The sequence below is a fragment of the Arvicola amphibius genome, chromosome 4, assembly GCF_903992535.2.
Source record: "Arvicola amphibius chromosome 4, mArvAmp1.2, whole genome shotgun sequence".
In the NCBI taxonomy this organism is placed as follows: Eukaryota; Metazoa; Chordata; class Mammalia; order Rodentia; family Cricetidae; genus Arvicola; species Arvicola amphibius.
In genome coordinates this window covers 5639234-5666871 of record NC_052050.1, presented here as the reverse complement: position 1 = coordinate 5666871, position 27638 = coordinate 5639234, and the positions used below count along the sequence as shown (strand labels likewise).

Genomic DNA, 27638 nt, shown 5'->3' with positions numbered 1-27638 from the left:
ATGAGGTTGGCAATGGCCAGTGCTTTCCAGGGAGCTAAAGGCAGAGACACTGGGAGGAAGGAAAACCACTGATGCATAATGAAGAGCACCCCCAGAATAGTGTGTGCGCGCGCCTCCATCTCTACCACTATGGGTGTGGACACCCATTGGGCAGTGCTGGAGAACGGGAGGGGCTGTGAGGTGAGAACAAGACAGAGAAGCCCCTTCCTAGGAAGATGAGGAAAACCGTATCACAGCTGAAAAGAGACTCTTCAACTCTGTCCCCCATGGTGCGTAGACACTGGCACAAGGTGGGCTGAAGGCTTCCTGCACAGCAGGGTCTTGGAGCAGAGAATAAGTCAAAGGGGCAGAGGATGCGTGCAGTGGAAATGCAGAGCTGATGTGGGATTCCCTTCTGTATGCTGTGAATATCACTGGTTAATAAAGGAACTGCTTTGGGCCTATAGCAGAGCTATTGGGGAGCAGAGCTAGGGCGGGGAAAACTAAACCGAATGCTGGGAGAAAGGAGGCAGAGTCAGAGAGAAGCCATGAAGCTGCTGCTGGAGAAAAATGCACTGAAACTTGGTGATGCACAGGTTAATGGAGATGGGTTAAATTAAGATGTAAGAGTTAGCCAATAAGAAGCTAGAGCTAATGGACCAAGCAGTGATTTAATTAGCACAGTTTCTGTGTGGTTATTTCGGGGTTGAGCGGCCCTCCCTCCAATACAGAGCCATGGCCACGGCCTATGCTGCTGCAGCACCAAGGAGTAGGGCAGACCCAGTGTGTGCAGGACCTACCTGGGCTCCATCACCAATCCCAAAAGAAAATGATATGACCTGGCACCCCCTCGCCCTAAAGCCAGCTGTTAGATCTTGTCAGCCATCTTGCTTTATCTTCAGAGCAAGGGAAGGGAGGGAGGCAGAGGGGCAAAGGAAATTCTTTTTTTTTTTTTTTTTTTTTTGTTTTTCGAGACAGAGTTTCTCTGTGGTTTTGGAGCCTGTCCTGGAACTAGCTCTTGTAGACCAGGCTGGTCTCGAACTCACAGAGATCCGCCTGCCTCTGCCTCCCGAGTGCTGGGATTAAAGGCGAGCGCCACCACCGCCCGGCAAGGAAATTCTTAAATCACAAGCAGATAGTTAAATTTCAAAACAAAAAAATAATCTGAGTCCCAGAACAGACAAAATTATACGTAATAAACAGCTTTGAGGCTCCCTAATGCCCAAGCAATTGCCTAGGACGTCTCCGGGAACCCCAGCATGTTTCCTCCACCAGGTATGCAGGTATACATGCTGGGATACAGACAGTCTCAGCCGGCAGTCTGCCCTCACTCCATCCAGCGTGTTCTGGTCTGAACCACATGAAGCCAACATTTCATTCCTGGTGGATTCCCCCCTCCCCACGGTGGAACAAAGAACCTTTGCTTTCCAAAGGGACTCAAGGTTTATTCTTTCTTACACCACTTGTTGGGATGTTCATTACTGATGCCGTAGCAGAAATTAGAGAAAAGTATGTCCACAGAAAACAGCGACGGGATACGGGAGGAAGAGGATGGAAATGGGATGGCATCTGCACTCACAGATGGGCACTCTGACAGCAGCTGGGCCAGCCAGGAAGGACGCACCTGCCCTCGTGGCCGCTGAGGGAAGACATGGAAAGAATGGGCACAGTCTCCATCATCTTTGCCTTTTAATAGAAGATTTGGTTTCATTGTTTACGTGTAACATAGTTAAAAATAGAGAGCTCTGCTTGTTCTCGGAGGAGGGGTAAGGCTGACCGTAATCCTGGGGTACACTGCCCATGTTTCAGTCACTGACAGACTTCAGGGGATGCTGGATGCTCACAGAAAGGAGGAGTTTGTTTCAAATCCATGGGACTGAGGACCGATGACAAACACTCCCAAGACCCCCCGAGTCTGTTATGGAACCCCCAAACACATTGACCAAAAGTGATCAGCCATGGCTTACAAGGGCCAGGAAAGCAGCAGTCCCCAGGAGGCACAGAGGACAGAGACCCTGACTCTGGGCCCAGCAAATGACAGGTTATGAAAGTAAGTCACAAACACACAAGATGTAGGGACTCAGGGCTGAGATGCTGAGCTCTGCCCACCAGCCATTTGCAGACCTGGATTTAATGCCATGGAACTCGCTGGGTCTGTCTCACAATATAGAGTAAGTCAGGGCCTCCCTGCCCCCGAGGAAGAGCCTGGTTAGCTCCTGAATCCAAAGATGCCCTTGATGTATCCTGTGAGGCCACTCTTGGTCTTCTGCTCCAACTTGTCCTCAAGAGGCGGGAAGGCCACATGATTGAGGGCCAGGTCAAAGAATAAAGGCTTGCAAGGGATGGGCTGGAATCCTGGTGGGAAGTGCACGAGGTTGGCTTGCTTGGTGACAAGGGAAGGGTCCAGGCAAAAGGTCTCAAACCGTTCAACCAGAGGCTGGAAGACAGATCAGAATGTCCATCAGAAGGCCCACAGTGGGATGCTTATTGTGCTGGGCACGCAGCTTACATGTGCTTTCTTCCAGTCTCAGTCTGTATGGGCACATGTGAACACATGCCTGATGCCTACACAGCATGTTCCTAACTTATCTTTTATTATTGTTACTATTATTATTTTTGCTTCTTTCTTGTATGTATGAATGAATGTTTTGCCTGAACATACCACCTGCAAGCCTAGTGCCTGCAGAAGTCAGAAGAGGGCTTTAGCTCCCCTGGAACTGAAGTTAGGGATGGTTATGAACCTTCACATGGCTGCATGAAATAAACCTGCAAGAGCAACAAATGCTCTTAACTGCTATCTCTCCAGCCACACGTTCCCAACTTTCATTATTTACTGACACTGGAGGCAAGACTTTCCTGTGGACATGGACAGCTAGCAAGGCATCTGAGTTGTTTGTGGGTGTCTGGGCAAGAAAATGAAAGAATTAGGGGTGCCTAGAATTGGGGTGGAGTGTTCTCCTACTCCTCAAATGCCACAGCTGCCTTACCTTATTGTCTTTGACTTGAGAAGAGGGCTCTGCTTGATGGGAGTCGTTTGCATCTGAAAATTTCACAGGGATTCAGTAAGGACGGGGAGTCCGCACATGCTTGCCACATAAGGCTTTCCACCACGGTGGCCAGCATGGCTCTAAATACCGAGCAAAGCCAGTCAGCAGGGACAGAGAGAGTGAGGCTTCCCTCCTGGTTGAAGAAGGGAATAAACAGCGACAAAGCCCAGATCCACTGTGGTTAACCCCTAGGAGCTGTGGGGTTTGGAAGATGCTGAAGAGAGGGGCAGTGACCGGGCTTTTCCAATCCCTCTGCACAGTCAGTGCCTTGTGTGGTAGAGGCCAGGAAATAGCAGTCTTAGGAGAGTAACCCAAGCAATGCTTTCTATGGTAAAGAGTGCTGTGGGTGTGGAAGAAGAGCGATAGAAGTCTGGGGTGGCTCACCCAGGATGGCTGCAGCCTGCAGCGAGCACTTCTCCGACCGCACTTGAGTGATGAGCTCTTGCACATCAGGCAGGTCCTGCAGTAACAGACAACACACACTCAGCAGCAGGCCAGGCGGAGCAGCAGCCTCATGAGCCTGTGCTAGGTGACCCCACTGGGGCTTTGTGAGACTTTTTAGACTTAAAAAAAGAAAAAGAAAAAGTCAGTCAGGCAGTGGTGGTGCATGCCTTTAATCCCAGTACTTGGGGAGAAGCAGGTGGATCTTTGAGTTTGAGGTCAGCCTGGCCTACAAGAGCGAGTTCTGGGACCCTGTTTCAAAAACAAACAAACAAACAAACAAAAAACAAAACAAAAAGTCTATTTAAAAAAATGTCTCTACTATAAAAACCAATACACGCTGGGCCTGGTGGCTAATGCCATAACTGTGGCATTTGGGAGGCAGAGGCAGGAGAACCACGGTCAAGGGAAAGGCTGACAAACTGAAAACAACGCCCGCCCAAAAGAGCATCCGCACCCTCAATGCAGCATGCAGTCCGGGCCCGACACCTGGAGTGTACACAACTGCTAACTTCATCTTCAGGAGCACCCGGGGGAGCTGCTCTGGATGTCCATTTGAAGCATGTCAAGAGCAAATGCGCCCCCCACCCCCCCCCAACAAGGGAGGGATGCCCAGGCCTCACCCAGCTCAGCTCTCTGCATCTGCCTTCCCTCCCCCTCCTTTAGAGACAAGGGTCTCATTAAGGCTCCAAGGTTGGCTGAACTCATGGTGCTCCTCCTGCCTCAGCCTCCCCAGTGCTGTGACTACAGATGGAAACCATGATGCCAGTCTGCCCCACCGCTTCCTTTTGTTTTTCTGAGACAGGGTTTCTTTTTTTTTGTTTTTTGTTTTTTTTGTTTTTTCGAGACAGGGTTCCTCTGCAGCTTTAGAGCCTGTCCTGGAACTAGCTCTTGTAGACCAGGCTGGTCTCGAACTCACAGAGATCCGCCTGCCTCTGCCTCCCGAGTACTGGGATTAAAGGCGTGCGCCACCACCGCCCGGCTCTGAGACAGGGTTTCTCTGTATAGTCCTGGTTGTCCTGGATGGAACTCACTCTGTAGACCAGGCTGGCCTTAAACTCACACAGATCTGCCTGCCTCTGTCTCTCGAGTGCTGGGATTAAAGGCGTGCGCCACCATCGCCCAGCTGGGTTTGTTTCTTTTTAACCGGAGAAGTGGCATTTTCCACTCTATCTCTGGAGCCGGGCTGCTGTGGAGTCAAGGCTGGCTCTGAGCTTGCTCTGAAGCCTAGAGTAGCTTCACACTCCTAATCCTCAGCCTCAGCCTCTGCAGGGCAAGGGTAACAGGTGTGCCCCACTACAGCTGGATGAAATGCTGTCTCTCACAGCTACGTCCTCTTCAGGCCTAGAGCAGGGTAGGTCACACCAAAGATGACTCAGGATGACGGGAGGGGAAGGGCTTCCTCAGAAGCTGCCAGCTGCTGTCTCCTCACAGACCCCGTACCCCTCACCGATGCCTGGAAACAAGGAGAGATCACCAGCTCACCTTCAGGCTGTTCTTGAAGGCGCCCCCATCAGAATTGACTTCATTTGCATACTTCAGAACCCTGTCATAGAGCACGAGGGCTTCGCTCCACTTCTTCACCAGCACATAGGACTGAGCAATGAAAAAACACCTGATGGGGAAAGAGTCACAGCATTCTAAGGCAACAGTTGCCTGCCGCCAGGCTGTCCTTGCTGTCAGGCTCAATGTTAAATCTGGAAACAGGATTCTCAACTCTGGATCATGGTCTCGGAAACCCCACCCTAGCCCTCAGCACACGTCAGCAATCTGGTGCTGGCACACTTCCGGGTGTGCTCCAGCAGCCCCAGCGCTGCGGCTCCAGCACAAGCCCCTGACTTCTGCTGGCTGCCTGCAGAGGAGGCGGTTCCCAAGGACGGTGGCAACTAGAGGCCAGCAAGAGAGCAATGCTGATCAGATCTAACAGGAACCCTCATTCACATTGCCTACATGTCTAAGACACAACTATTTATCCATCTCTAATCATCTCTTTTCAAAAACCAAACCAAAATTTATGGGGCCCAACAGAACCTTAGTATTGCCCCTGATGCAACAGAAGGGACCACATGAGCAAAGGCAGGGTGCCCTAGGGAGTCCCAGAGCATGCGAGCCAGTGAAAGTTGAGAGTGCGCACACTCCTCTGCTGTCTGCCTAGATCCCTGACCTTGCTGAGCGTCCACTTCTGAGTGAGTCACACCTGGCCTCATCTTAGGAACTGAGATGCCCAGCTTCATCCCACTCAGCTTGGATTCCCTGAACCGGCTGTTCTACTCTGCCAATGCCCTTCCCAATGCTTGGCTCTTCCAGTGCTTTCACTGGGAGGGAAGAAGCAAGAGAAGGGAAGCCCAAAGTCTCCCAGAAATGCAGATGAAGAACTCTGGAAGCTACTGCTGCCATCTTTGCTGAGGGCTTTCTGTAAAAACGTCATGTCGACACTGAGCATCCTCCAATGATCGTGTGTCCCACAGGGCAGGACGGGCTGCGAAGCTTACCGCTGGGACACACAGCAGAATCCCGCTCATCCTGAAGGACATTACCTGTAAGCTTTGAACACCAGGGTCTTGAGGCTTATCTCTTTCTGGAAGGTTCTATCCTCTTCTAAGCCAGGAAGCTGCAGCAATTCCACCAGATTCTGTACAACAGATGCAACAGGAAAATCCATGAAGGGGTCTCAGAGTGATCCTGTCAGAAGACCTTCCAGGGGCACACAAGGGCAGAGACAGCATCCATACTAAAATAGCAGGAATCAGGAAAGCAACCTGAAAGTGCGGGCCTGGCGTCCCTCCGGTCCCCACACCAAAAGTGCATTTGTCCTTTACCACTCAATGCTTCTCTCCAACCTTCAGAGACTCCTCAGAACACACAGACCGGAAAACCTTTAGATTGTCCACTCATCTGACTGGCAGTTGGTGTGTGTATGCATATACCTACACGTATGGACACGTGTGTACGTGCACATGAAGGGCAAAAGTCAGCATCAGGCATCTTTCTCAACTCTTCTCTACTTTTCTTTTTTCTTCTTTTTGTTTTTATGGTTTTTTTTTTCTTTCAAGACAGGGTTTCTCTATGTAACAGCCCTGGCTGTCCTGGCATTCACTCTGTAGACCAGGCTGTCTTCAAACTCACAGAGATCTACCTGCTTCTGCTTCCCAAGTGCTGGGATTAAAGGTGTGTGCCACCACCATCCGGCTTCTTTTTCTTGAGACAAGGTCTATTATGTAACCCTGGCAGTCCTGGAACTCACTATGTCGACAGATGCAGCTGGCATTAGCCACAAACTAACAGATACACCTGCCTCTACCTCCCAAGTGCTGAGATTAAAGGCCCAGCACCATCTTTTTTTTTTTAAAATGCTTTAGTTTTATTTATGTGTATGTGTGTTTGTGGATGCCACCTGTGCAGGTACCCAAAGAGACCAGAGAAGGAGTCAGATCCCCAGGAGCTGGAGCGACAGACAACTGTGAGCGAGCTGTGAGCGAGGCTGGGACCTGAGTTCTGGGACCCAAACTCGGGTTCTCTGCAGAGGACTAAAGATGCAGGGTCCGCTGACCTTGAACTCACTACAGTTTGCACGGGCACCCCAGTGTCAGGATCTCAGTGTGACTCATCATGCCTGGCCTATGTGTAACAAGCTTACTAACTGACCAACTCTCAGCTGGTGACACAGTATGGATTCAGTGTCTGGACGCCCTTAGACCTTTGGAAAGCACTTAGTGAATGCCTGTGGGTGCATTTATCACCTCAAAATGCCTGAAATATGGAGCATGAGGCTTCTGATTACTCCAAGACCTTTGTCTTCTGCTAGTCATTCCTAGCTCTCAACAGCCCTTCACTACCCAAATCATTTTGTGTTCAAGACAGCAGAGGGCAGGCTGCCTTTCTAGGCCCCAAGGGTTACCTGCAGAATGATGTCATAGAGCCGGATGAGGTCCTGCGGCCTGGGAGAGCGCTTGCTGTCGTCTTCCGGCTGCTGCTGCAGCAGAGCCCTGTGCAGCCCTTTAGCCATGTTCTCGTTCCTCCTGATGGCCGTTGACAGCTTGATGTAAGTCAGGTAGCTGTAATGCACATGCCACTCATGTTCTGAGAAGTACTGGACAGACTGGGGACTGACCGGGCCGTGGGGGTGGGGCCAGGGGCCACACGCAGGGTTCTCTGACCCTTCACACCCTTTCCCAAGGCCTCAGAGCTCCCAGTCCTCAGGAAGCAGCAGCCAGTCAGCATGTGGCCCCACTCACTCTAAGAGGCTACACTTGGATGAGAAGGAGAAAGCACTGTGGACACAGAGCAGCGGAGCGTGTGCAGAGCTGGGGAGACTACAGCCATAGTGGACATAAAAGAGACCAAGTCAAGAATAGCAACATTGAGAGACAACAAGTAAATAGGCAAAGAATGTTAAATAACTGAAAACATTAAATGTGAGAAATAGGTGAGGTTATGAGAGAAATTTTCCTAAAAGTAGTTATTATACACAAGTAGGTATAGGTTTACAAAGTTCCATGAAAATACAAAAGGTACTTGATTCCTGACTTATCATTTTTACACCAAAGCTGCCCTCCACACACCCCGAACCAGCCTTCTCTGAAGGTGGGAAGGTGACCTCAGGGCAAGGGCTTCACTGCCCTGTCCTCAGCCTGAGAGGCCCTGCTCCAGGTCAGGAGGTGAGCTCAGCTCTGACCTGGGCTCCACACACAGGTGCGGAGCTCTCCAGGATCCGCCTTCTCCTCAGGCTGATGAAACAGGATAACATCTATGGGCCAACCCTGAGTGATAACCAAGGACCGGGAGTCATCGAACAGTCAATTGACAATCACAAATACCAAACCCCCAGGACTGGAGATCAAGTGCTACAAGGGAAGAGAGTGTGTGTGTGTGCATGTGTGTGCATGTGTGTGTGCATGTGCGCACGTGTTGTGTTTGGTGTGGGGGCCTAAGGCAGGCATGCTAGGCAAACCTTGTCACCGACTTACACCCTGCTGGGCCTCTGGTAGTTGAGTATTTATGAGAGGCATCCATTACTTTCACCAGAGTCTCTCAATAAACTCCAACTCCGCTGAAAACAGGGAGAGGAAGGGCTGAAGACAGAGGACTACAGTCACTGTGTAAAACTTGAAGATTCCAAGGTCAAATACAAAGGGAAGTTGGGTGAGAACTGGAATTTTCAAGTAATATATCACTTTGTTTTTTCTTAAGGATACTCCTCTTTTTTCTCTGAGATGAAGCAGCAAGGCTCCGTGTGCTCTTCTACTAGTGAGACTTGATGGCCCAACATGTCTTTTAAAAAACATATCCAGGGGGGAGGAGGAGGGAAGAAAAAGGAAATTTATAAAAAAAAAAAAAAAAAAAAAAAAAAAAAGAAAGAAAAAAAAAATTAAAAAAAAAAAAAAAAACATATCCAAAAACCTTACACTGAACAAGGTAACCATTTCAAAGGAAGAGAAAGAAAAATGAAGCTGACAAGAGAATTGAATCATGTGCATAAAAGAGCAAAAGGGGCCAGCACAGTGTCTCAGGTCTCCAAGCCCAGCTCCTGGGAGGCTGAGACAGAGGGACTGCTGGGAGTCAGAGGCAGGTCTGCGGCTGCAAAGTGAGCTCCAGGCCAGGCTGGGCTGCATACAAAGGCTCTGTTTCTAAAGCTAAACAAACAAACATGTAGAAGAAAAGTGGCAATCTTGCAAGAACGTAAACAAGCAGTCTGACACAGCCCTGCATAGGGCACATTTGTTGCTGTGAGGCAGAAGCAGCAGCAAACACATAGTGGGACAGAATAGGCCACAAGAACACAGACGGGTGGCCACTGACCAAGAGCACAGGAAAAAGCCAGGCAGGCTCTGGACTGACGCAGAGTTGCAGGTGGAATTAAGTTGAGCTGAGATGCTCAGAACAGTGGAGAGCCTGGGAGACGAGGAAAGGGAGCTCTAGGTCACAGCAGCTCCAGAGGGACCAGCTGAGGCCCAAATTCCATGCAGAAGATTGAGAAGGGGGATTTGTTACATCTAAAGAAGCTCTATTTGATGCCAGCCATCTGTCTTGCTATCCACCAGCTGTCTGTCTCCAGTCCCTGGAATGTAAGTCCTTCCCAGTAATCCTGACTCAGTGACCCCTCAAAATGTACAGCCGTGACTGTCTACTTGTTAAAAGTGCTTTTCTTTGCTCTGTAACTTGCTTAAAGACTCCCAGACACTGTTCTGAGTTGCTTTAGCCACCGAATTTGTCAGAACAGAAGAGTTTTTACTTGCTTCCATAGATGTCGAAGGTCTTTGTGTGGTTTTCCACTTTAAAAGTCCTCCCTCACACCCCTCCTTCACAGCAATCTCAAACTTGGCTCAGAGACTGTTGGTCTTGCTAGCATCTAATAAATCTTTTAATTATAATTGGATTGAGTCTATGGTCTGTTCCCTGCGGTCAAACTCCATAACAGATTCTCAAGAATTTGAGGCCAGCCTAGGCTCCCAGTGAGATCCTGCACAAAAAAACAAAACAAAAACAAAAACAAAAATAACACACCCACACAAGCCAAGACTTGTAGCAATAGATTAGCTAGCGAAGGTGCTGGCTACACAAACCTGGACCCCTGCATTCCTTCCTGGAACCCACAGAAAGGTGGGAGGAGAAAACCAGCTTCACAAAGTGTCCTCTGACCTTACATGCATGAACCCCCACAAACTCATCAAGTATGCACACAATTTTTTAAAAAAAGTGAGGGCTGGGGAGATGGATCTGTGGTTAAGAGCATTGGCTGCTCTTTCAGAGGACCTAGGTTCAATTCCCAACACCCACATGCAGCTCACAACCTTCTGTAACACTCCAGATTCAGAGGATCCAACACACAGACAAACATCCAGGACAGACACCAATGCATGTGTGTGTGTGTGTGTGTACACACACATACATGTGTGTGTGTGTGTGTGTGTATATGAAAACCAACCCAAAAGGCCCATTCACTGCCCCACAGCTTTAAATAGAACCAAGCAAACAAAGACCAAACTAAACAGCAGCCAAGGGTGACTAGCTCAAGTGCTCTCTCGTGAGCAACACAGGCACCTACTGAACGAGACAGAGAAGTATATGCAAATCCATGAAACTTTCTAGAAAGAAAGAAAGAAAGAAAGAAAGAAAGAAAGAAAGAAAGAAAGAAAGAAAGAAAGAAAGAAAGAAGCAAGCAAGCTGGGTGGTGGTGGTGTTGCATGCCTTTAATTTTAATCCCAGCATTTGGGAGGCAGAGGCAGGTGGATTTCTTTTTCTTTCTTTCTTTCTTTTTTTTTTTTTTTTTTTGTTTTTTGTTTTTTGTTTTTTGAGACAGGGTTTCTCTGTAGCTTTGGAGCCTGTCCTGGAACTAGCTCTTGTAGTTGGCCTCGAACTCACAGAGATCCGCCTGCCTCTGTCTCCCGAGTGCTGGGATTAAAGATATGTGCCACCACCGCCCGGTGGATTTCTATGAATTCAAGACCAGCCTGGCTCTAGAGATCTTCAGTTAGGAGCACTAGCTGCTCTTGCAGAGGGCTGAGTTTAATTCCCAACACAGCGGTGATGCATCTCCTCTCTTGGTAAGCCACCCCTCGTGGTGCTACACAGATTACTAAATATGGGTTAAAGCAAGATGTGAGAATTAGCCAATAAGAGGCTGAAACTAATGGGCCAGGCAGTGTTTAAAAGAATACAGTTTCCATGTAATTATTCTGGGGCTAAGCTAGCTGTGCGGAAGCCAGGCGGGACGAAAAGCAGGCCTGCCTGCAGCTCCTTCAACACAGCGGCTCACAACATCCAGTTCTAGCGGACCCGATGCCCTTTTCTGGCCTCCATAGGCACAGGGACACACGTGATGCACAGATACACACACAGGTACCCATACACATAAAATGAAAATCTAAACTGGCATAAACACACAGAAGTCAGCTGCTTCTCACCTGTGCAGGTACTGGAGATTGGAAACCTTTCCCGACTCTCCATCAAGGGTGTAATCTCTCTGCTTCTGAAAAGGTAAAGAAGGCAAAAGTAAAACCCACAGATTCAAGTGTCGCACCCTCAGACAACACAACATGACAAGATTACCCAGTTGCCTTGAGTGACAGATGTTGAGCAACAGCCAGTTAGGGTTCCTGTCCTCTGCCCCAAACACTCCGATCAGAGTCCCCCAGGTATGGGGACTCACACCTGCAGTCCTAGCTATGCATGAGACTGAGAAAGGAAGAGCCCACATCTGTTCACAGTCTAGGACACCGAATGAGATGCTGGCTCAAACTAGCAAACACAAACAAAAACCCAGAGACTTGGGGCTGGAGAGATGGCTCAGAGGTTAAGAGCATTGCCTGCTCTTCCAAAGGTCCTGAGTTCAATTCCCAGCAACCACATGGTGGCTCACAACCCTCTGTAATGAGGTCTGGTGCCCTCTTCTGGCCTGTAGGCAGACACACAGACAGAATATTGTATACATAATAAATAAATAAATGTTTAAAAAAAAAAAAAACAAAAAAACCCAGAGACTTGCCTAGCACGCACAAGACCCTGGCTCAGTGTGTAGAACCATGAGACCATGGCACCACAGAGGGTCCTTTCAGACCCAAAGTCGGCTATCCCCGGCTACCCGGCTCTGTCAGCTGAACAGAGGGAACAGCCTAGCGCAATCTGCATCCTTAACCGCCAGCACCCGTGGAGATGTTACCGCATGGGGTAGAAGAGACTGCAGGTGTGAATATTTAAGTGTTTTTCAATTACCCAACTGGCAATCCTCCTGCCTGTTTGCAGAATGCTACAATTCTGCACCACCTCACCTTTATGGCCATCTCTGTGTAGGTTAAAATTCTGTGCAAGAACCAGTGTAAAGCAGTCATGGCTACCAACCTCTGCAAGCCCAGCGCTGCAAAGGCTGAGGCAGGGGACAAGAGCTGAAGTCCATCTTGGGCTACACGCCTAGATTCTAGATTCTGCTTCAACAGAACCCCGACAGTGGAGTCATCAACAGGGAGAGACATTATAGCGAGGACTAGGGTGTGGTGACCCAGAGATATAAAATGGTTCTTAGGTTTTCAGTCCAGATGCCTGAACGGATCACACCATTGGAAAAGGGGAGCACCATACACCAGGAGTGCTCCTGGAGACAAGAGGCTGAAACCATGGGATGAACACTATGAAGAGGCCATGAGAATGAAGTCATAAACCTGGAGCCCAGAGGCCTCTGTTGTTAATAAGCTGATCACATCTGCAAATGCCCCAAAGGCTAATGGTGATGCACGGACCCTGGGCCACCCCGAGGATAGGACAGACGGGGAGGATGCAGCACCAGGCAGGAGATGGTCGCACCTGATCAGGCTTGAGCTCTTCCCGCACGGCCTGCAGGGCATCTCGGCACTCACTGAGCATGGACTCGAACAGCCGCTCCTTTGTTTCTTCACTTTCAGCCTAAACAGTGGCAAATGCAGCAAAAGACCGTTCTGAGCAAAACGGAGGAGGGCACGGTAGTAATATGATCCTCCCACGGCACTTACACACTTACCTGACCCAAGATAGCCCTAGGTTTTTATTTTACTTTAAATAATGTATATATGTGCTTGTCTGTGTACGTACAGGAGTTCAGGTGCCCATGGAAGCCAGACGGCATCAGATCCCCTGGAGCTAGAGTTGTGAGCCACTTAACACATGTGATCTTAACTCCAGCCTCACAAATCCCTTAGCGTGTCACTTGTGCATATGATGTTCTTATCCGCTATATACTACAATGGAAACTACACTGGAAAAGTGAACACGCTGAAGAGAGCCACATCTGCAGGCGTCACCTCAAGCCGCCAGGGCCCTGTGCTTGGAGTGTCTCCCCATCACAGAACGCACCTCCAGTGATTCTGCGAAGGCCGGCACCTAGTGCCCCGGGGGAGTCTACAGACCCCCCCCCCCAGGATGCTGTTTCCTCACACTGAGGAAACAGCACAGATGTCTCTTCCCCTTCCGTTGCTCCACTGGTCCCAGTGACCAACACATGTACAACTAACTCCACTGTTCACTCTGGAGAACCAACCAGTTTATCTGGCTTACAGAGCAATGAGGGTGAGGGACCACAGGAAGGAACAGGTGACCTTAAAGCTCTCCCACTGGAAGGCTTGCACCCAACAGGGGTAATGGCTGTGCAGATGGAGTCCCCTCCCTCAGCTTTTCCCCCAAGGTCCTGTACTATCAGGGAAGAATTCATGCACCTGGTTGGGAGGGCGGCTGGATATTCAGGTGAGGGTGCTATGGCCCTACTGGCACCCTCCTTCTATGAGAAATGTGGACAGTCAGCAAGCTCAGTTATGACAATCTCTTGTGGGCAGCCCCGGCCAAACTCCTGAATATGGCACCAGCATGGCTCAGAAAGGCCTGCAAACACCTTTACAGATACGAGCCGATCTGAAGTGTGATTTCTTTTAGAGTCAAGCACGAAACACATTACTAATCAATATCCCACCAAAAGATACTTCTCCTAAATGCCAGACTAAGTTGCCTTCTCTAGACATCCTGAGTCCAGTGTCATACATATGTGGTCAACTCAGAACAACTTTTGGGCAGAAATGATTGACAGGATCGAGCTGACGATCTCTGTACACGTACTGGGCATCACCCTCCGCTACACGGCCTGGATAGATGACAAAGTGATTCATTCACTGAATGCCTGCCATGCCACATTATCCGCCCTAAAGAATCTGACAGAGCAGGGAACGACAAACGGCGGAAAGCAGACAGACCCATGCTGCCGGCTGGCCCAGTGAAATGAAAACAGCAGCATTCCACGGTTATGTTTGACTTTCCACAGAACTAACAGTCAACCTGAAAAACATTAACATCCAACCAACCTCTCAGGAAGCCCAGCAGCCCGCCCAGAAGGCCCACTCCTGCAGGAGATGAAGGAGCTTAGAGAAAAACTCTCTGAAGAATGCTATGGTTTTCCTACTTTCCAGAGTAAAGAATCTCTTCTGTGGATTGCCCAATGTAAACCAACAGACCCTTCTACTTACAGGTCACTTGACTTTCCTGTCCCTCACTAACTGGCGACAAATCAGGGCCATGGCTTCCTGTAACTTGAAGGCAAACAAGGCCTCACCAGCTGGTTCCCACAGCAAAGCAGCCTGCAGACCAGCACAGCACAGGACGGGCGGTGTTGTCTCCACGCTCCGCAGTGCGGCAGGCATTGTGCATCAGCATTTAACTGAGATTTAACTTGAACAATCCAAGCACATCACAGTACTGTCTGTCCAGTGCAATTCCTCATAACCATCTAACCAAATTCTTTGTTTGCTTGTTTGAAACAGGGTTTCTCTGTGTAGCCCTGGCTGCCCTGGAACTGCTCTATAGAGCAGGTTGGCTTTGAACTCAAGAGATCCACCTGCCTCTGCCTCCCAGGTGCTGGGATTACAGGCGTGCGCCACCACTGCTGGGCTCTGACTAAGTTTCCAATGTAAGATTTCTGTGGAACTGTGACAACCGAGTAAGACACGTGAACACCCAGCACCACTTAGGACTCCAACAGTCAGCCACAGCAGGGTCAGCCCCAGCACCCGTCTGAACCCACATATCTCACAGATCCACCACAGCGCTCCTTTCAGATGGGTGGGTTGTCTGACAGCGGGCAATAACGAGGCTCTGTCTTCCCTCCTATTGGCAGGAAATGTTCAAACTTCACAATTAAAGGATGCCAGAATGCTAGCCCTCTTCACAGCTGTCATCGGCGGTCAGATTTCCCACGCTATCACATGCTCTACACTGCATTCAGGGTTTCATGAACATTTTCCACAATGAAGAAAAAGGCATGTCTGAAGGGGAAGACTTGTTTGTCATGTGCCACCCACACTGCTCAGTGACTCAGAGACCACCAAGTATCTGAGAACTTGTCATGAATCTTCCTGCCCAGGGCAAAATGTCTCCAAACAGGAAGTCTTTATGTATTTACAGCACATTTATTCTAGAACCTATACTTGATGCCAAGATGACTCCTGAAAGGAGACACGCCTCCCGACATGCAGAGACAGGACTCCCTCTCCATATCCCAGCCTGTCCTGTCTGCTGCAGAACCAGCAGGAATGTGCTCCACAAATAAAGGGCAAACTCCCTGCGTAAGAATGTATAGCTTGGCTGGACTCGGCTTCCAGGTGTGCCTATGGCACAGGGTCTGAAGCCTACTAGGTCAATCAGAAAATTCTAGATCTGTTTGATGAAACATGCATGGGGGGGGCACCTTGGGCTCTGTTCTCTAGTGGGGCATCCAGGCCAGCCGGGGCAAAGCCATTGGATTGGGCTCCAGCGTCTCCACTACTGAAGGGGTCCTGGGCTGTTTTCATTTGTTGGTAGGGACTGCTGGAAGATGGTGCAGTGTGACTAAGAGACACACGAGGCAAGTCTAGCCACATTCCCCACCACACCCATAGGAGAAGCAAGGGCACAGGAACCAAGCCTCACCCCACACTGAGAGAGGTCCAGAAGACAGAAACACAAGGAAATACGCTAAAGAAAAGGGTAAATGCTCTCCATCCTAATCAGACATTTAAAAAAAAAAAAAAAGATCAAATCTACTTATTTTGAGATAGGGTCTCACTGTGTAGCCCTGGATGGCCTGGAACTCACAGAAATCTGCCTGCTTCTGCTTCCCTAGTGGGAGGATTAGAAGGTGCTGGCCATGAAGTCTTAAGACCTGAGTGTAATCCCTAGCATGCTTTAGGGTCTGGATTTTGTACCCAGCCCTACAAACCCAAAACCAAACAAATGACAAAACCTCTTTTACAGAAAGCTGTGCTGCGTCCTCACTTTGGGTGCTATGAGCCGTATGCAGCACAGGTCTGATAACAGGCAAGGCGGCACTTAGGAAGCACACTGTTATTACGTGTGGTGTGACGAATGACAAACAGAAGGCATGCATTTACTTCTGCAAGCACATACTTAGAGTAGTGACTAGATGAGCTGACATACTAACTGGATTGCCATTTTATTTTTTCCTTCCCAGTTTCTTCTTTGGTCAGTCTTGAACTGCCTTCTTCCTTCTGGTACTAGAGATTGAACTGAGGTCTCCAGCATGAGTATACTCGCTACCCATGAGATAAGTCCCAGCCCCTCCAACTGCTTTAGGGTGTCTATCAAACGTCAGTCCTTAGTCACAAAAAATCCAAACACGTATGTGTGTGTGTGCCCCCTCACAAAATAAATGTAAAAAACTAAAATAAAATTAGTTCTTCAAGTTGGGTGTAGAGGCACACTTTAAATGCCACCACTTGGGAGGCAGAAGCAAGTGGATTTATGTGAGTTCAAGGACAGTCTGGTCTACAAGAGCTAGTTCCAAGACAGTCAGGGCTGTTACACACAGAGAAGCTCTGTCTCAAAAAACAAAAACAAAATATCAGTTCTATTAGTTGTTCAATCTTCTAGTTTAAGAAAAACAAACTTTCTGGTGTTGTTCCATCATTCTGCCCTTTAAGCAAAGCAAAAGAAAGTGGCAGAGCGACGTGCCATAAACAGTACATAAATAAATCCTTCAATTACTGAAAACTGCCCCCGCCCAAAGCAGCCACCGTGGAAAGTGGCTGGAAAGTCTGGATGCTCAACATCCTCATCAAGTTGCAACGCAGACTCCAGGTCCCATTCATGACCTGGGGTTCACTGGTAACTGCCAGGCCTCAGAAATACCCAAAAGGCCATGGTCAGAACCTCGCAGTCTTCGAAGATGCCCTTCCCCTCCCGTGGAGGAGCTCCAAGAGCCTCAGTCATTGCTGCCTCACTAACCAATCGCTCCTGGACCCGTATCTCTGGGGCTGCCTCTGGCTGTTCTCAGCCACAAGCAGGCGATTATGCAGTAAGCAGCTATCAAGGACAGCTTTTGCACGACTATTACATGCAGAGCACATGCAGAACAAGACATTCTGGTTCGCCCAGGCTCTTCTGAAGGGCCCAGGAATGATAGGTGGCCCTGAGGGCGCGAAGGTGAGGACACAGGTCAGACTCCAGGAGTCTAAGCAGCTGCACCACCTGCTGGCCTGCTGTGCACCTCTGCAGGGAGCAAACCTTCTCCCCAGCAACTCCATGGATGTAATTCCCACTGCTTGACTTAGCCAAAGGAGTACATCTCTAGATTTACCAACTCCCAAACAGCTTTAAGACCATTTGTGTTTTGGGAAAAATGAACACCCTGAGGGACTACAGTTTCAACTCCAGGAGACCTTCAGAAACACACAGCTGGGAGCACCACAGGCCCCTCCTCCTCACCTGGACGATCGCAGCTTCATTGTCGGCCAGTCCCAGTAAGAAGATCCGCACCTTGTCGATCTTCACCGGAACCGTCCTCCCCCTCCACTCCACCTCACTCATGGTAGCCGCCTGCTTGGCTCGAGTCTGAGTGATCAAGGCCTGCGATGCAGTTTTAAGAAGTTAAAGTTTGAACAGTGGCAGTGACAGGTGACAACAGTGCCACCTACCAGCTGTCTCTGCAACCGACACAGCGCACCCTGAAAACAGACAGGATTTCTACTTATTAAAATTTTCTCTGGTATCATGAATTTTAGTTTATGGGAAGTCAAAATTCTTCCAATTTTTTTACATTTCTACTTTTTCTATGAATCTATGTTACTTGTTCAGGAAGAAAAAGGTTTTCAGGTATAATGGCTCACATCTGTAATCCCAACACTTCTAAGGCTGAAGGCAGGACTATCATGAGTTCAAGATCAGTTTATAGAATGAGCCTGAAAACACCTTCATCCTAACACTTGGGAGGCAGAGGCAGGCAGATCTCTAAGAGCTCAAGGCCACCTTGTCCACATAGTAAGATCCAGGCTATCAAAGCCACACACACAGTGAGGTAGAAATCAAGTTCATTGATGGATCCTTGGATCCTGGCACTCAGCGGGCAGAGCTAGGCAGATCTCTCCGAGTTCTAAGCCAGTCAGGATTACACACACAAAAAAGTAGACATATAGCCGGGCGGTGGTGACACATGCCTTTAATCCCAGCACTCAGGAGGCAGAGGCAGGCGGATCTCTGAGTTCGAGGCCATCCTGGTCTACAAGAGCTAGTTCCAGGACAGGCTCTAGAAACTACAGGGAAACCCTGTCTCGAAAAACAAAAACAAAAAAAAAAAAAAAAAAAAAAAGTACATATATATATAATATGCACATATTGATAATAAATATACATGTAAGTTAAATATTTAAATATTAAGGGAACAGCTTTGTAATGCAACCACAACTATAAAGATACATATATTAGTAGCAAATCTCCCCAGGGGCTGTTGTGTCTAGACTGTTTCAAATCACCTCCCATAAACATGTACATCATAGATTACCTCCAGTTTCTCAGCAAGGAGCCCCTCTGTACCCCCAGACCTCAGTCTCATCTGCATGAGTTCATTGATAGCTGACTGGTCCCCTGAGAGAGAGAGAGAGAGAGAGAGAGAGAGAGAGAGAGAGAGGGATCTTTTATTCAGAGTGACAGTACTTTCTCCTCTAGTGAAGTGGACCCATTCATTACTACAGCAGGTCAACACTATCTGCTCTGAAGATAAGTTTTTTTCAAAAACAAACTGACTGGGGCATTGAAAACACTGGTAAGAATGGTGGCTACATGTCATTATACATGTCATTACACTGATCTAAATTTTCAAGAACTCAATGTCAAGCTGAGCCGTAGGACTAATTATAGATTTTGAGACATTATGGCATGTTAATGTAGGTGCAACTGCACAAAGTATACCCTAGTGGGCTGGAGACGGCTCAGTAGTAAGAGCGCCTGCTGCTCTTACAGAGGCCCTGGGCTCAGTTCCCAGCACCCCTACCAGGCAGCTCTCAGTCAGCTGCCCTAGTTCCCGGGATCTGATGCCCTCCTCTAGCCTCCTTAGGCAACACATACAGTATACATAAACTCAGGCAGGCACAGACACAAATAAAAACATCTGTGGGAGATGATGGGAGGGGAGGCTATGCAGGCATGGGCTCAGAACGTGCATGAAATCCTCGCATCTTTCACTTAGCTTCACTGTGGACCTGAAACTCCTCTGAGAAAGTAACAGCACTGGCTGGGCCTCTACACGGTTCTCGGGGAGCAGAGAAGATAAAGGGATGCAAACAGAAGCCAAAGAGCCAGTCTGTAGACTGAGTGAGGCTGTCACCGACAGCTCATCACCATCACCATCACAACCACCCTGTGTGTACACGGGTTCACGTTCCGCAGTGCACATCAGACAGCTCTACTTTTGCTGTCTTCAGAACTAAGGCCAAGCCAGGTACAGCAGCACACGCCTTTAATCCCGGCACTTGGGAGGCAGAGGCAGGTGGGCTCTAGAGTGTGAGGCCAGCCTGGGCTACACAGTAAGACCTGAGACCGAACAGGCAAACAAACACCCTCAGGCTAAGGATGGATGTTAACACAGAGAAGTTACATAAGCCTCCCAGCAAACCACGTCCACGGAAGAGCAAGGCCTCGGTGCCTGCTCACCTATGTTGTAAGCACAGTAGCGGATGTTGGGCGAGATCTCTTCCACACGCTGGTTATATAGCACAGCCTGCTCCTCTGTGAACGCACTGGCCAGCTTCTCATAGATAGTTCTGCAAGCAAACAAACGTCAGACACGTGGCAGACATTACGGCAGCCATATTTAAGGAAAACAAACTCACAAAAGACCACATGGTCAAAATAAAAACACAAGCCCTTTGAAGGTTATTTCACCGACTACAGAGTAGCAAAGCCTAAGGATAAAAAGAGAATAAACTTGCTATAAGGAAAACAAGTGTCCTAACTTCCACGGAGACAGCGACAGGGTTTGCAGTGTGACTGTGCCGCGACTAGAGCAGCCCCTGCACCTGGTCGGGAGGACTTACTTGCACTTGTTAAAAGCCTCAATGGCAGCTTTCCATTCTTGATGCTCAAAGCGCAGCATTCCTGAGAGGTAAGCTGTGTAGGCCTACAAGGGGTGGAAAAGAACTGCTAAGCAGCGGGCTTCCCAGGTTTGCCTTCTGAGTTGCTTTTGGGGTGCTATGGAAGGAACCTAGGGCCCTGCACATCCTAGGCAGGTACTCTACCACTGCTCAGCCCAAAGAACCTGCTTCAGCACAAGTGACCAGGGTTCTAGCCCCATGCCCCTCCCTGGATGGTTCCTAACTCTTGACAGCATGGAATTCACTGTGAAGAGCAGGCTGGCCTGGAACTCAGAGTTCCACCTGCCTCTGCCACCTGAGCGCTGGTGCTAAAAGTGTGCCCCACCATGCCTTGAAATCAGGTTAACTTTTCTTTCTTATTCAAATGTGCCCAGGTGTTTTGCCTGCATATATGTCTGTGCACCACATGTGTGCCTGGTGCTGAGGGAGGACAGAAGGGGGCATTGGAGGAGCCCCTGAGTTACAGGCAGCTGTGGGCTGCCATGCTGGGTACCTGTGTAAGAGCAGCCAGTGCTCTTAGTCACTGACCTTCTCTCCATCCCCATGAAGTTGACTTTTAAAGAGAAAAACTTAATAAAATGATAAAGTGTGATGCACAGGTCATTTTATGGTTTACTTCTCCCCAGGAGAAAACTTCAAAACAAAGGGCACCCGAGGCACAGCTCAGGTAAGAGTGTCTTTTTTTCTTTTTGTAATTTTTATTTTATGTACACTGGTGTTTTGCCTGCATACAGACGTGTAAGAGTATTGGATCCCCTGGTACTGGAGTTAGTTAAAACAGTTGTGAGCTGCCATGTGGGTGTTGGGAATTCAATCCCAGTCCTCTGGAAAAGTAGCCAGTGCTCTTAACTGTTGAACCATCTTTCCAGCCCACAAGGGCAGAGCATCTTACTTCATTTCACTTAGTACCTAGTTTCTAGACCAGTCATTAGCACCAGAGGTTCACTATCTGGCCTTGGAGATGCTCAGCAGGCAAAAGTACTTCAGTGCAAGCCTGAGTCTGACTCCTGACAGTCAAATCTCCCCACAATGGTTTTTACTTCCACAAACGTATCATTGGACATGCATATCTGCATTCACACACAAACACATCAGACACAATAATAATTTTTGTTAAGGTTCAAAACTGCCATGCATGGTAGTACACACCTTCAAACACTGAGCATTCAAGAGACTGAGGCGGGATACTGAGAGGCTGGCTCCAACCTGGACGGAAAGCCTTGTGCTCTCACACTCCCAAGGAAAAAGACCTGAACACATGGTTATAATCTCAGGACTTGTTCAGGCTTGGCTGTAAAGTGAGCTCAAGTTAAGCCTGGACTATATAAATAAGGTCCTGTTTAAAAAAACAAAAACAGGAGACGGTGGTGGTGGCACACACCTTTAATCCCAGCACTTGGGAGGCAGAGGCAGATGGATCTCTGTGAGTTCAAGGCCAGCCCGGACTACAGAGCAAGTTCCAGGACAGGCTCTAAGGCTACAGAGAAACCCTGTCTTAGAAAACCAAAAAAAGAGAAAGGAAGGAAGGAAGGAAGGAAGGAAGGAGAGAGAGAGAGAGAGAGAGAGAGAGAGAGAGAGAGAGAGAGAGAGAGAAAAGAAAACAGGGCTGCAGAGATGGCTCAGTGGTTAGGATAGTTAAGAGCACTCGCTGCTCCTTCAGAGGATCCAGGTTCAGTCCCTAACACCCAATTGGCAGCTCAGAAGCAGCTCAGAACTCTAACTCAGAACCAAAACTCTCTTCTGGCCTCTGTGGGTACCAAGCACACACTGTGCACAGACATACGTGCAGGTAAAACATCCCCACACATAAAATAATTAAAAACAAATCGGGCAGTGGTGGTGCACACCTTTAATCCCAGCACTCGGGCAGGGGCATCTCTGTGAATCTGAGGCCAGCCTGGTCTACAAGAGCTAGCTCCAGGACAGGCTGCAAAGCTACAGAGAAACCCTATCTCAAAAAAAAAAAAAAAAAAAAAAAAAAAAGCAAAACAAAACAAACAAACAAAAAACAAGAACAGGTTGAATATAACCTTTAGTATCTATCATCCCCAGCATGAACACAGAGTACAGATATGTAGGCAAAACAGCTACACACATAAAATAACTTAAAATATACTGAATATAACTATCATCTCTAAAAACAAACTGATTGCCAAAAATACTTCTGGGAGATTTCCCAGGTATAAAATATAAAGCTTTCTACCTATGTACTAAAAGAAGCCTGACTATCATCAAAGTATTACAGCTGATTATGAAAATCTAAGAGCTGAAGATAAGGGACACTAACTTCACCCTCTGAGAGAGAGGGCAGGGCTGTAGCCGCAGGAGGCCGTCGATGTACAAGGTAACAAACTGCTCTGTTTCGCTGTGGTTCTTTTAAAGTCATGACTCTAGTCTCCACAATAAAGGAAAGCTGGGTGTGGAGACAATGACCTGAGCCTCTAGCTTGGTCTTGGCATCCACGCGGTTGCTCTCACACAAGCGTTCCAGTTCCTCGGCATGCTTCACGGCTTTGCGAAGGCGAGACAGCAGGTGAAACCGTTTTCGGGGCTCAGTGTTGGCTTCCTGTTTGAGTTGCATGGCATAGCTCCAGGCTCTTTCTGCATCCATCAGAACCAGCAGCAAGTACCTACAGCAGAGGGTGGAAGGTGAACAAAGGCTATCCTCTGAGGGACAGTGCACTGTCCCTCCCTCAGGACGCATCCTCACAGCACAGGCTCCAGGCCAGCATCTCTGAACCAGCTAGGCTCCACCTCACGTTTCTAGTCACCTGCTAGGTCTAGCCCACTGAAGAGCCTCTATCACTCAAACCAGGCCAGCCTAGGACTGAAGCCCAGGTAGAAACCAGGAGCTTAAGTGCAGGATAATATGCGGCCACGGTGGTGCTCACCGGGAACTTCAACACATAGGAGGCTGAGGCAGGGGGGATCATAAATTCAGGGAAGCCTAGGCTACAAAGTGAGACCCTATCTCAAAGCAAGCAAGCAAGCACACACACAAAACTTCCAAGAAACAAGAGCGATGAAGCACTGAACTAGAGCCTGCGCTGGAGCCCACGGCCTTTCTTGCGAGCTGTGGGACTGTGGGGGCTCCAGCCTGTCTCACCTCTGCACTAAATACCTAACACAGATCACAGCTGGTACTTCCTGACAGGGCAGTAATCTAAGTCTGCTATGATCTTAAGGATTTCTTTTTTTTTAGACAGGGTTTCTTTGTGTAGTCTAGGCTGTCCTGGAACTTGCACTATAGATCAGGCTGGCCTCAAACTCAGAGACCTCCCTGCCTCGGCCTTTCAAATGTTGGGATTAAAGGCATGAGCTACCACACCTGGCTAGCAGACTTTTTTTTTTTTTTTTTTTTTTTTTTTTTGGTAAGGGCCTCAGTCTAAGTAAACAATACTTAAATGAATTAAACAAAACTGTTTTGTGTATGGTATATACACCTGTGTGTGCATGTCTGTGCATGCACTTGGAGGTCAGAGGTCAACAACGGCATCATCTCTACAGTCTCCACCTTGCTTTCTGAGACAGAGTCTCTTGCTAAATTCACTGACTGTCTGGACTGGCTCACCCGCAAACCCCAGGGGTCCTGCTGCTTGCCCCTTCCTTGTGCTGGGTTACTCCCTAGGTTTTGTCTGTCACGTACACTCTAGCAATAAGCTGCCTCTGCAGCCTGCAAACAGGAGGCAAGAGAAGAAGCTGGTCCACACCGAAGCTCCAGAAACTGCTCCACACACTGTCTTTTCTGGCGGGGATAGGGCCTCACACAACTCATGCTGCCCTCAGATTTGCTAGCAGCCAAGGACAACCCTGAATTCTTTTTGTTTGTTTTTGTTTTGTTTCTTGAGACAGAGTTTCTCTGTGTAACAGCCCTGGCTGTCCTGGAACTAAACTCACTCTGTAGACCAGGCTGGCCTCAAACTCACAGAGACCTGCCTGCCTCTGCCTCTGGAGTGCTGGGGTTAAAGGTGCGTGGCACCACCGCCCTGTCAGACTACCCTGAAGTCTTGATCCTCCTGCCTCCACTTTCCAAGTGTTGGGATTACAGGTGAGCTACTGGGAATCCCAGTCAGGGTTCTGTGCGCACCAGACAGGCACTCCATAGCTGGACTACACCCCAATCCCCGCACAGCTCTTGAGCAAGCTACTGGATCTCTTCACCGATAGATGCAGGAAGAGCACAGCACAGCCACCCCACAGAACAGAGCTGCTCAGAGGGCAGGCACATGAGAGAATTCAAGAGCTGGGTGTGCCATCTGGCACTGTGCAGTCCAGAACTTAGAGCCTGCACCTGTTATCAGTCAGGAGCTCCTCGGTTACTTTCTTTCCGGTGAATTTGTGTCTGTTCCCCATCTTAAAGTTGAGTGTTTTCCGGAGACGCCTTTGTCTTCGAGAGCAGTAGCCCCTGTGAGGAAACACAATTCGAGGTCCATTCAGCCCAGCCGGTAGTACTTTGAACAGAACAGTCTATAATAAAGAAGGGCAAAGGTTCCGAGGACTGCTTAGGGTGACTGCTGACATCACGTCACCTGTCAAACACGTGGGCCAACGTGACTGCTGCAACAGAAGACAATGGAATTCTACAGATCTATATGTCAAAGCATAGTTTACAATATAAAATGATTAGATTTTCCCACTTCTTGGCTTTTTGAGATAAGGTCTAACACTGCAGCCCAAGCAAGTATGGAACACACCAGATAGACCAGGCTGACCTCAAATTCCAAGGTAATCTTCCTGCCTCCATTTATCAAGTGCTAAGATTACATGTGTTAGCCAAATGTCTTGCTTAAAATACTTAAATATTACCTCATCATCACAGTTTTTTAAAGATTCTTTATTTTTCTTAATTTTTATGTGTATGGGTGTTCTGCTAACATGCATGCCTATACACCACTTATGTGACTGGTAGCCTCACAGGCTAGAGGAGGGTGTCAGCTCCCTTGAGACTGGAGTTACAGTCAGTTATGCCCCATCATGTGGGCCTCAAACTGGAGTCCTAGCACAGTCAGTGCTTTTAACAGCTGAGCCATCTCTCCAGCCTCCAGAATCGCACACATCCTTTAGCTCTGGAGCCTCTCCTGGAACTAGCTCTTGTAGACCAGGTTGGCCTCGAACTCACAAAGATCCTCCGCCTGCCTCTGCCTCCCGAGTTCTGGAATTAAAGGTGTGGCCACCACCGCCCAGCTTCCACACACATTCTTAATAGCTACCAGGATGCGGACTAAACACAAGAGCCAGGCATAGCGGTGCACACACAGCAGGAAGACCAAGGTGAGAGGACCAGTTTAAAACAAATTCTGTCTATATAGTCAGCCCAAGCTATGAGACCCTGTCCCAAAACCCCAAATAAATAAACAAATAGTTTAGTAGTAAAGTCTAAATCTGAAATCAAAATGCCCTTGATCCCTATTTATTCCTAGGTCTCTAGAATAACGAAGAGATTCATCTGTTTTGGTTCCATTGTTATAACTGTTTATAAATTCATATGCTATAAGAAACTCAAAAAATAAAAGAAAGATGGAGCCAGCCCTGTGCTTTGGACTGAGAGGAATGCCAATAAGGGTGTGTAACTACAATCTCTGCCTAAGGAGCAAAGAGCTGGACAAGCTTTACCCTAGGTAGCAGGCTAGAGTACAGTTCAACTTTTGTTGCTGGAAGGAAAGAACATACGAGAGAGTGCGAGACAGCACTCTCTCTCTCTGTGGAGGTATGGCCTGTATGACAGCACAGCTGTGAGGAGCAACTGCTGCTGTGCCAGACAAGTTCAGAGTTGCTCAAGTCCCCAACATAAGGACAGCACCAATCAGCATCTGCTTACTAGCAACCGTCTGCTCCACTTGGCCCCTAACCCTAGTGACTCTTCCTCAGACGCCATCAATAGGCCAAAACTGGGGTCAGGGAGACAGCTCAATGGGAAGATATCGCTGACAAGCCAACGACAAGCCAATAACCCGAGTTCCATCCTCGGGACTCACATGGTGGAAGGAAGAGAACTGACTTCCTCAAGCTGTCCCCTGACCTCTCCATGTGTGCCTTTGCATGCACGTACCCACGTGAACACAGGTAGATAAAACATACTAAGACGAAGGGCGACAAAGAAGACTTGATGGTGGAGATCACTTGCTGCCCTTCCCGAGGACCCGTGCTGCGTCCCCAGTGCCACATCAGGTGGCCGGTTCATAGCCTCCAGCAGTAACTCCAGCTCCAGGGAGCCAATGCCCTCTTCTGCACTCCATGGGCATTGCTCGAAGGAACATCAGATCCCCTGGAACTGGAGTTACAGACAGTAGTCGAGCCACACAGTGAGATGCCGCCTCAAAACGCAAGACCTAGGGATGAACACAGCAACAGAGCACACGCCAGTGTGTCTAAGCTTCTGTGTATAATCTCCGGGATCATAAAATAAACAAAAAACAACAACCTGAGACTGCCAGGCGTGGAGGCCCACACTTGAACTACCAGCATGCGGCAAGCTGACTTAAGACATCCAAGTTCAAGGCTAGCCTGGTTACATAGCAATTCTGAGGTATGAGTTATAGAGTGAGACTACCTGCAAAAAAAGAAAACATAAGTCAGGTGCCCACCTGTAAACCAGGCACTCGACAGGTGGCAAGACAGCACGTTGGAGGCCACTGTACTACACAGACCCTGTTTCAAGAATACACTAACCTAACTACACACCTAAGACAGATGCACTCTGAGATGGGGCTGTAGCTTAGTAATAAAGATCTTTCCAAGCATGCAGTGGTCCTGAGTTCAATCCTAGTAAAAATAAAGCTGCATTTGAGAAGGGTGCAATCCACTATATGTGAAAATATGACTACGATACACCTGACTTAATAAGGGAAGCCTGGGGTCAGTTATGTCAAAAAGCCCATCTGAAAGGGTTTCTGCTGACCAAGCCTCAGTCAGTTTAAGTATCAAAATATTAGTTTATAAGTCATAAAACCAACTGCACACTATGAGCACATACAGAATACACATGAATATGAGCCTAACGCACATTCACAGAATTGATGTGGGAGTCCCCTCTGTATGCTGTGAATGCCATTGTTTAATAAAGACACTGTCTTGGCCTGTGATAGGGCAAAAGAACAGAGCTGGGGGAGGGACGACAGGACTAAACTGAATGCTGGGAGAAGAAGGCGGAGTTTAGAGAAGCCATGTAGCCCACTGGATAGAGGCCAGAACTTTACCTGGTAAGCCACAGCCTCATGGCAATACACAGATCAATGGAAATGGGTTAAAATAAGATGTAAGAGCTAGCCAATAAGAAGCTAGAGCTAATAGGCCAAGCAGTG

General features: G+C 48.5%; 1 protein-coding gene across 1 annotated transcript in view; it reads right to left on the bottom strand.

The window, feature by feature from the left end:
* Positions 1–1651: 1651 nt before the first annotated feature.
* The window catches only part of Srp68 (signal recognition particle 68), a 29434-nt gene continuing 3447 nt past the window's right edge, over positions 1652–27638 (bottom strand). Inside the window, exons 3-16 of the mRNA XM_038326125.2 lie at positions 24629–24742; positions 22772–22967; positions 20282–20364; positions 19899–20008; positions 18751–18833; positions 17679–17819; positions 12765–12863; positions 11372–11436; positions 7366–7522; positions 6005–6099; positions 4953–5082; positions 3411–3486; positions 2967–3019; positions 1652–2416 (exon numbers count right to left, since the gene is read on the bottom strand). Of these exons, the coding sequence (XP_038182053.1) occupies positions 2189–2416; positions 2967–3019; positions 3411–3486; positions 4953–5082; positions 6005–6099; positions 7366–7522; positions 11372–11436; positions 12765–12863; positions 17679–17819; positions 18751–18833; positions 19899–20008; positions 20282–20364; positions 22772–22967; positions 24629–24742 (1630 nt within the window). The 3' untranslated portion in view covers positions 1652–2188. The remainder of the gene's footprint in view (positions 2417–2966; positions 3020–3410; positions 3487–4952; positions 5083–6004; positions 6100–7365; positions 7523–11371; positions 11437–12764; positions 12864–17678; positions 17820–18750; positions 18834–19898; positions 20009–20281; positions 20365–22771; positions 22968–24628; positions 24743–27638) is intronic.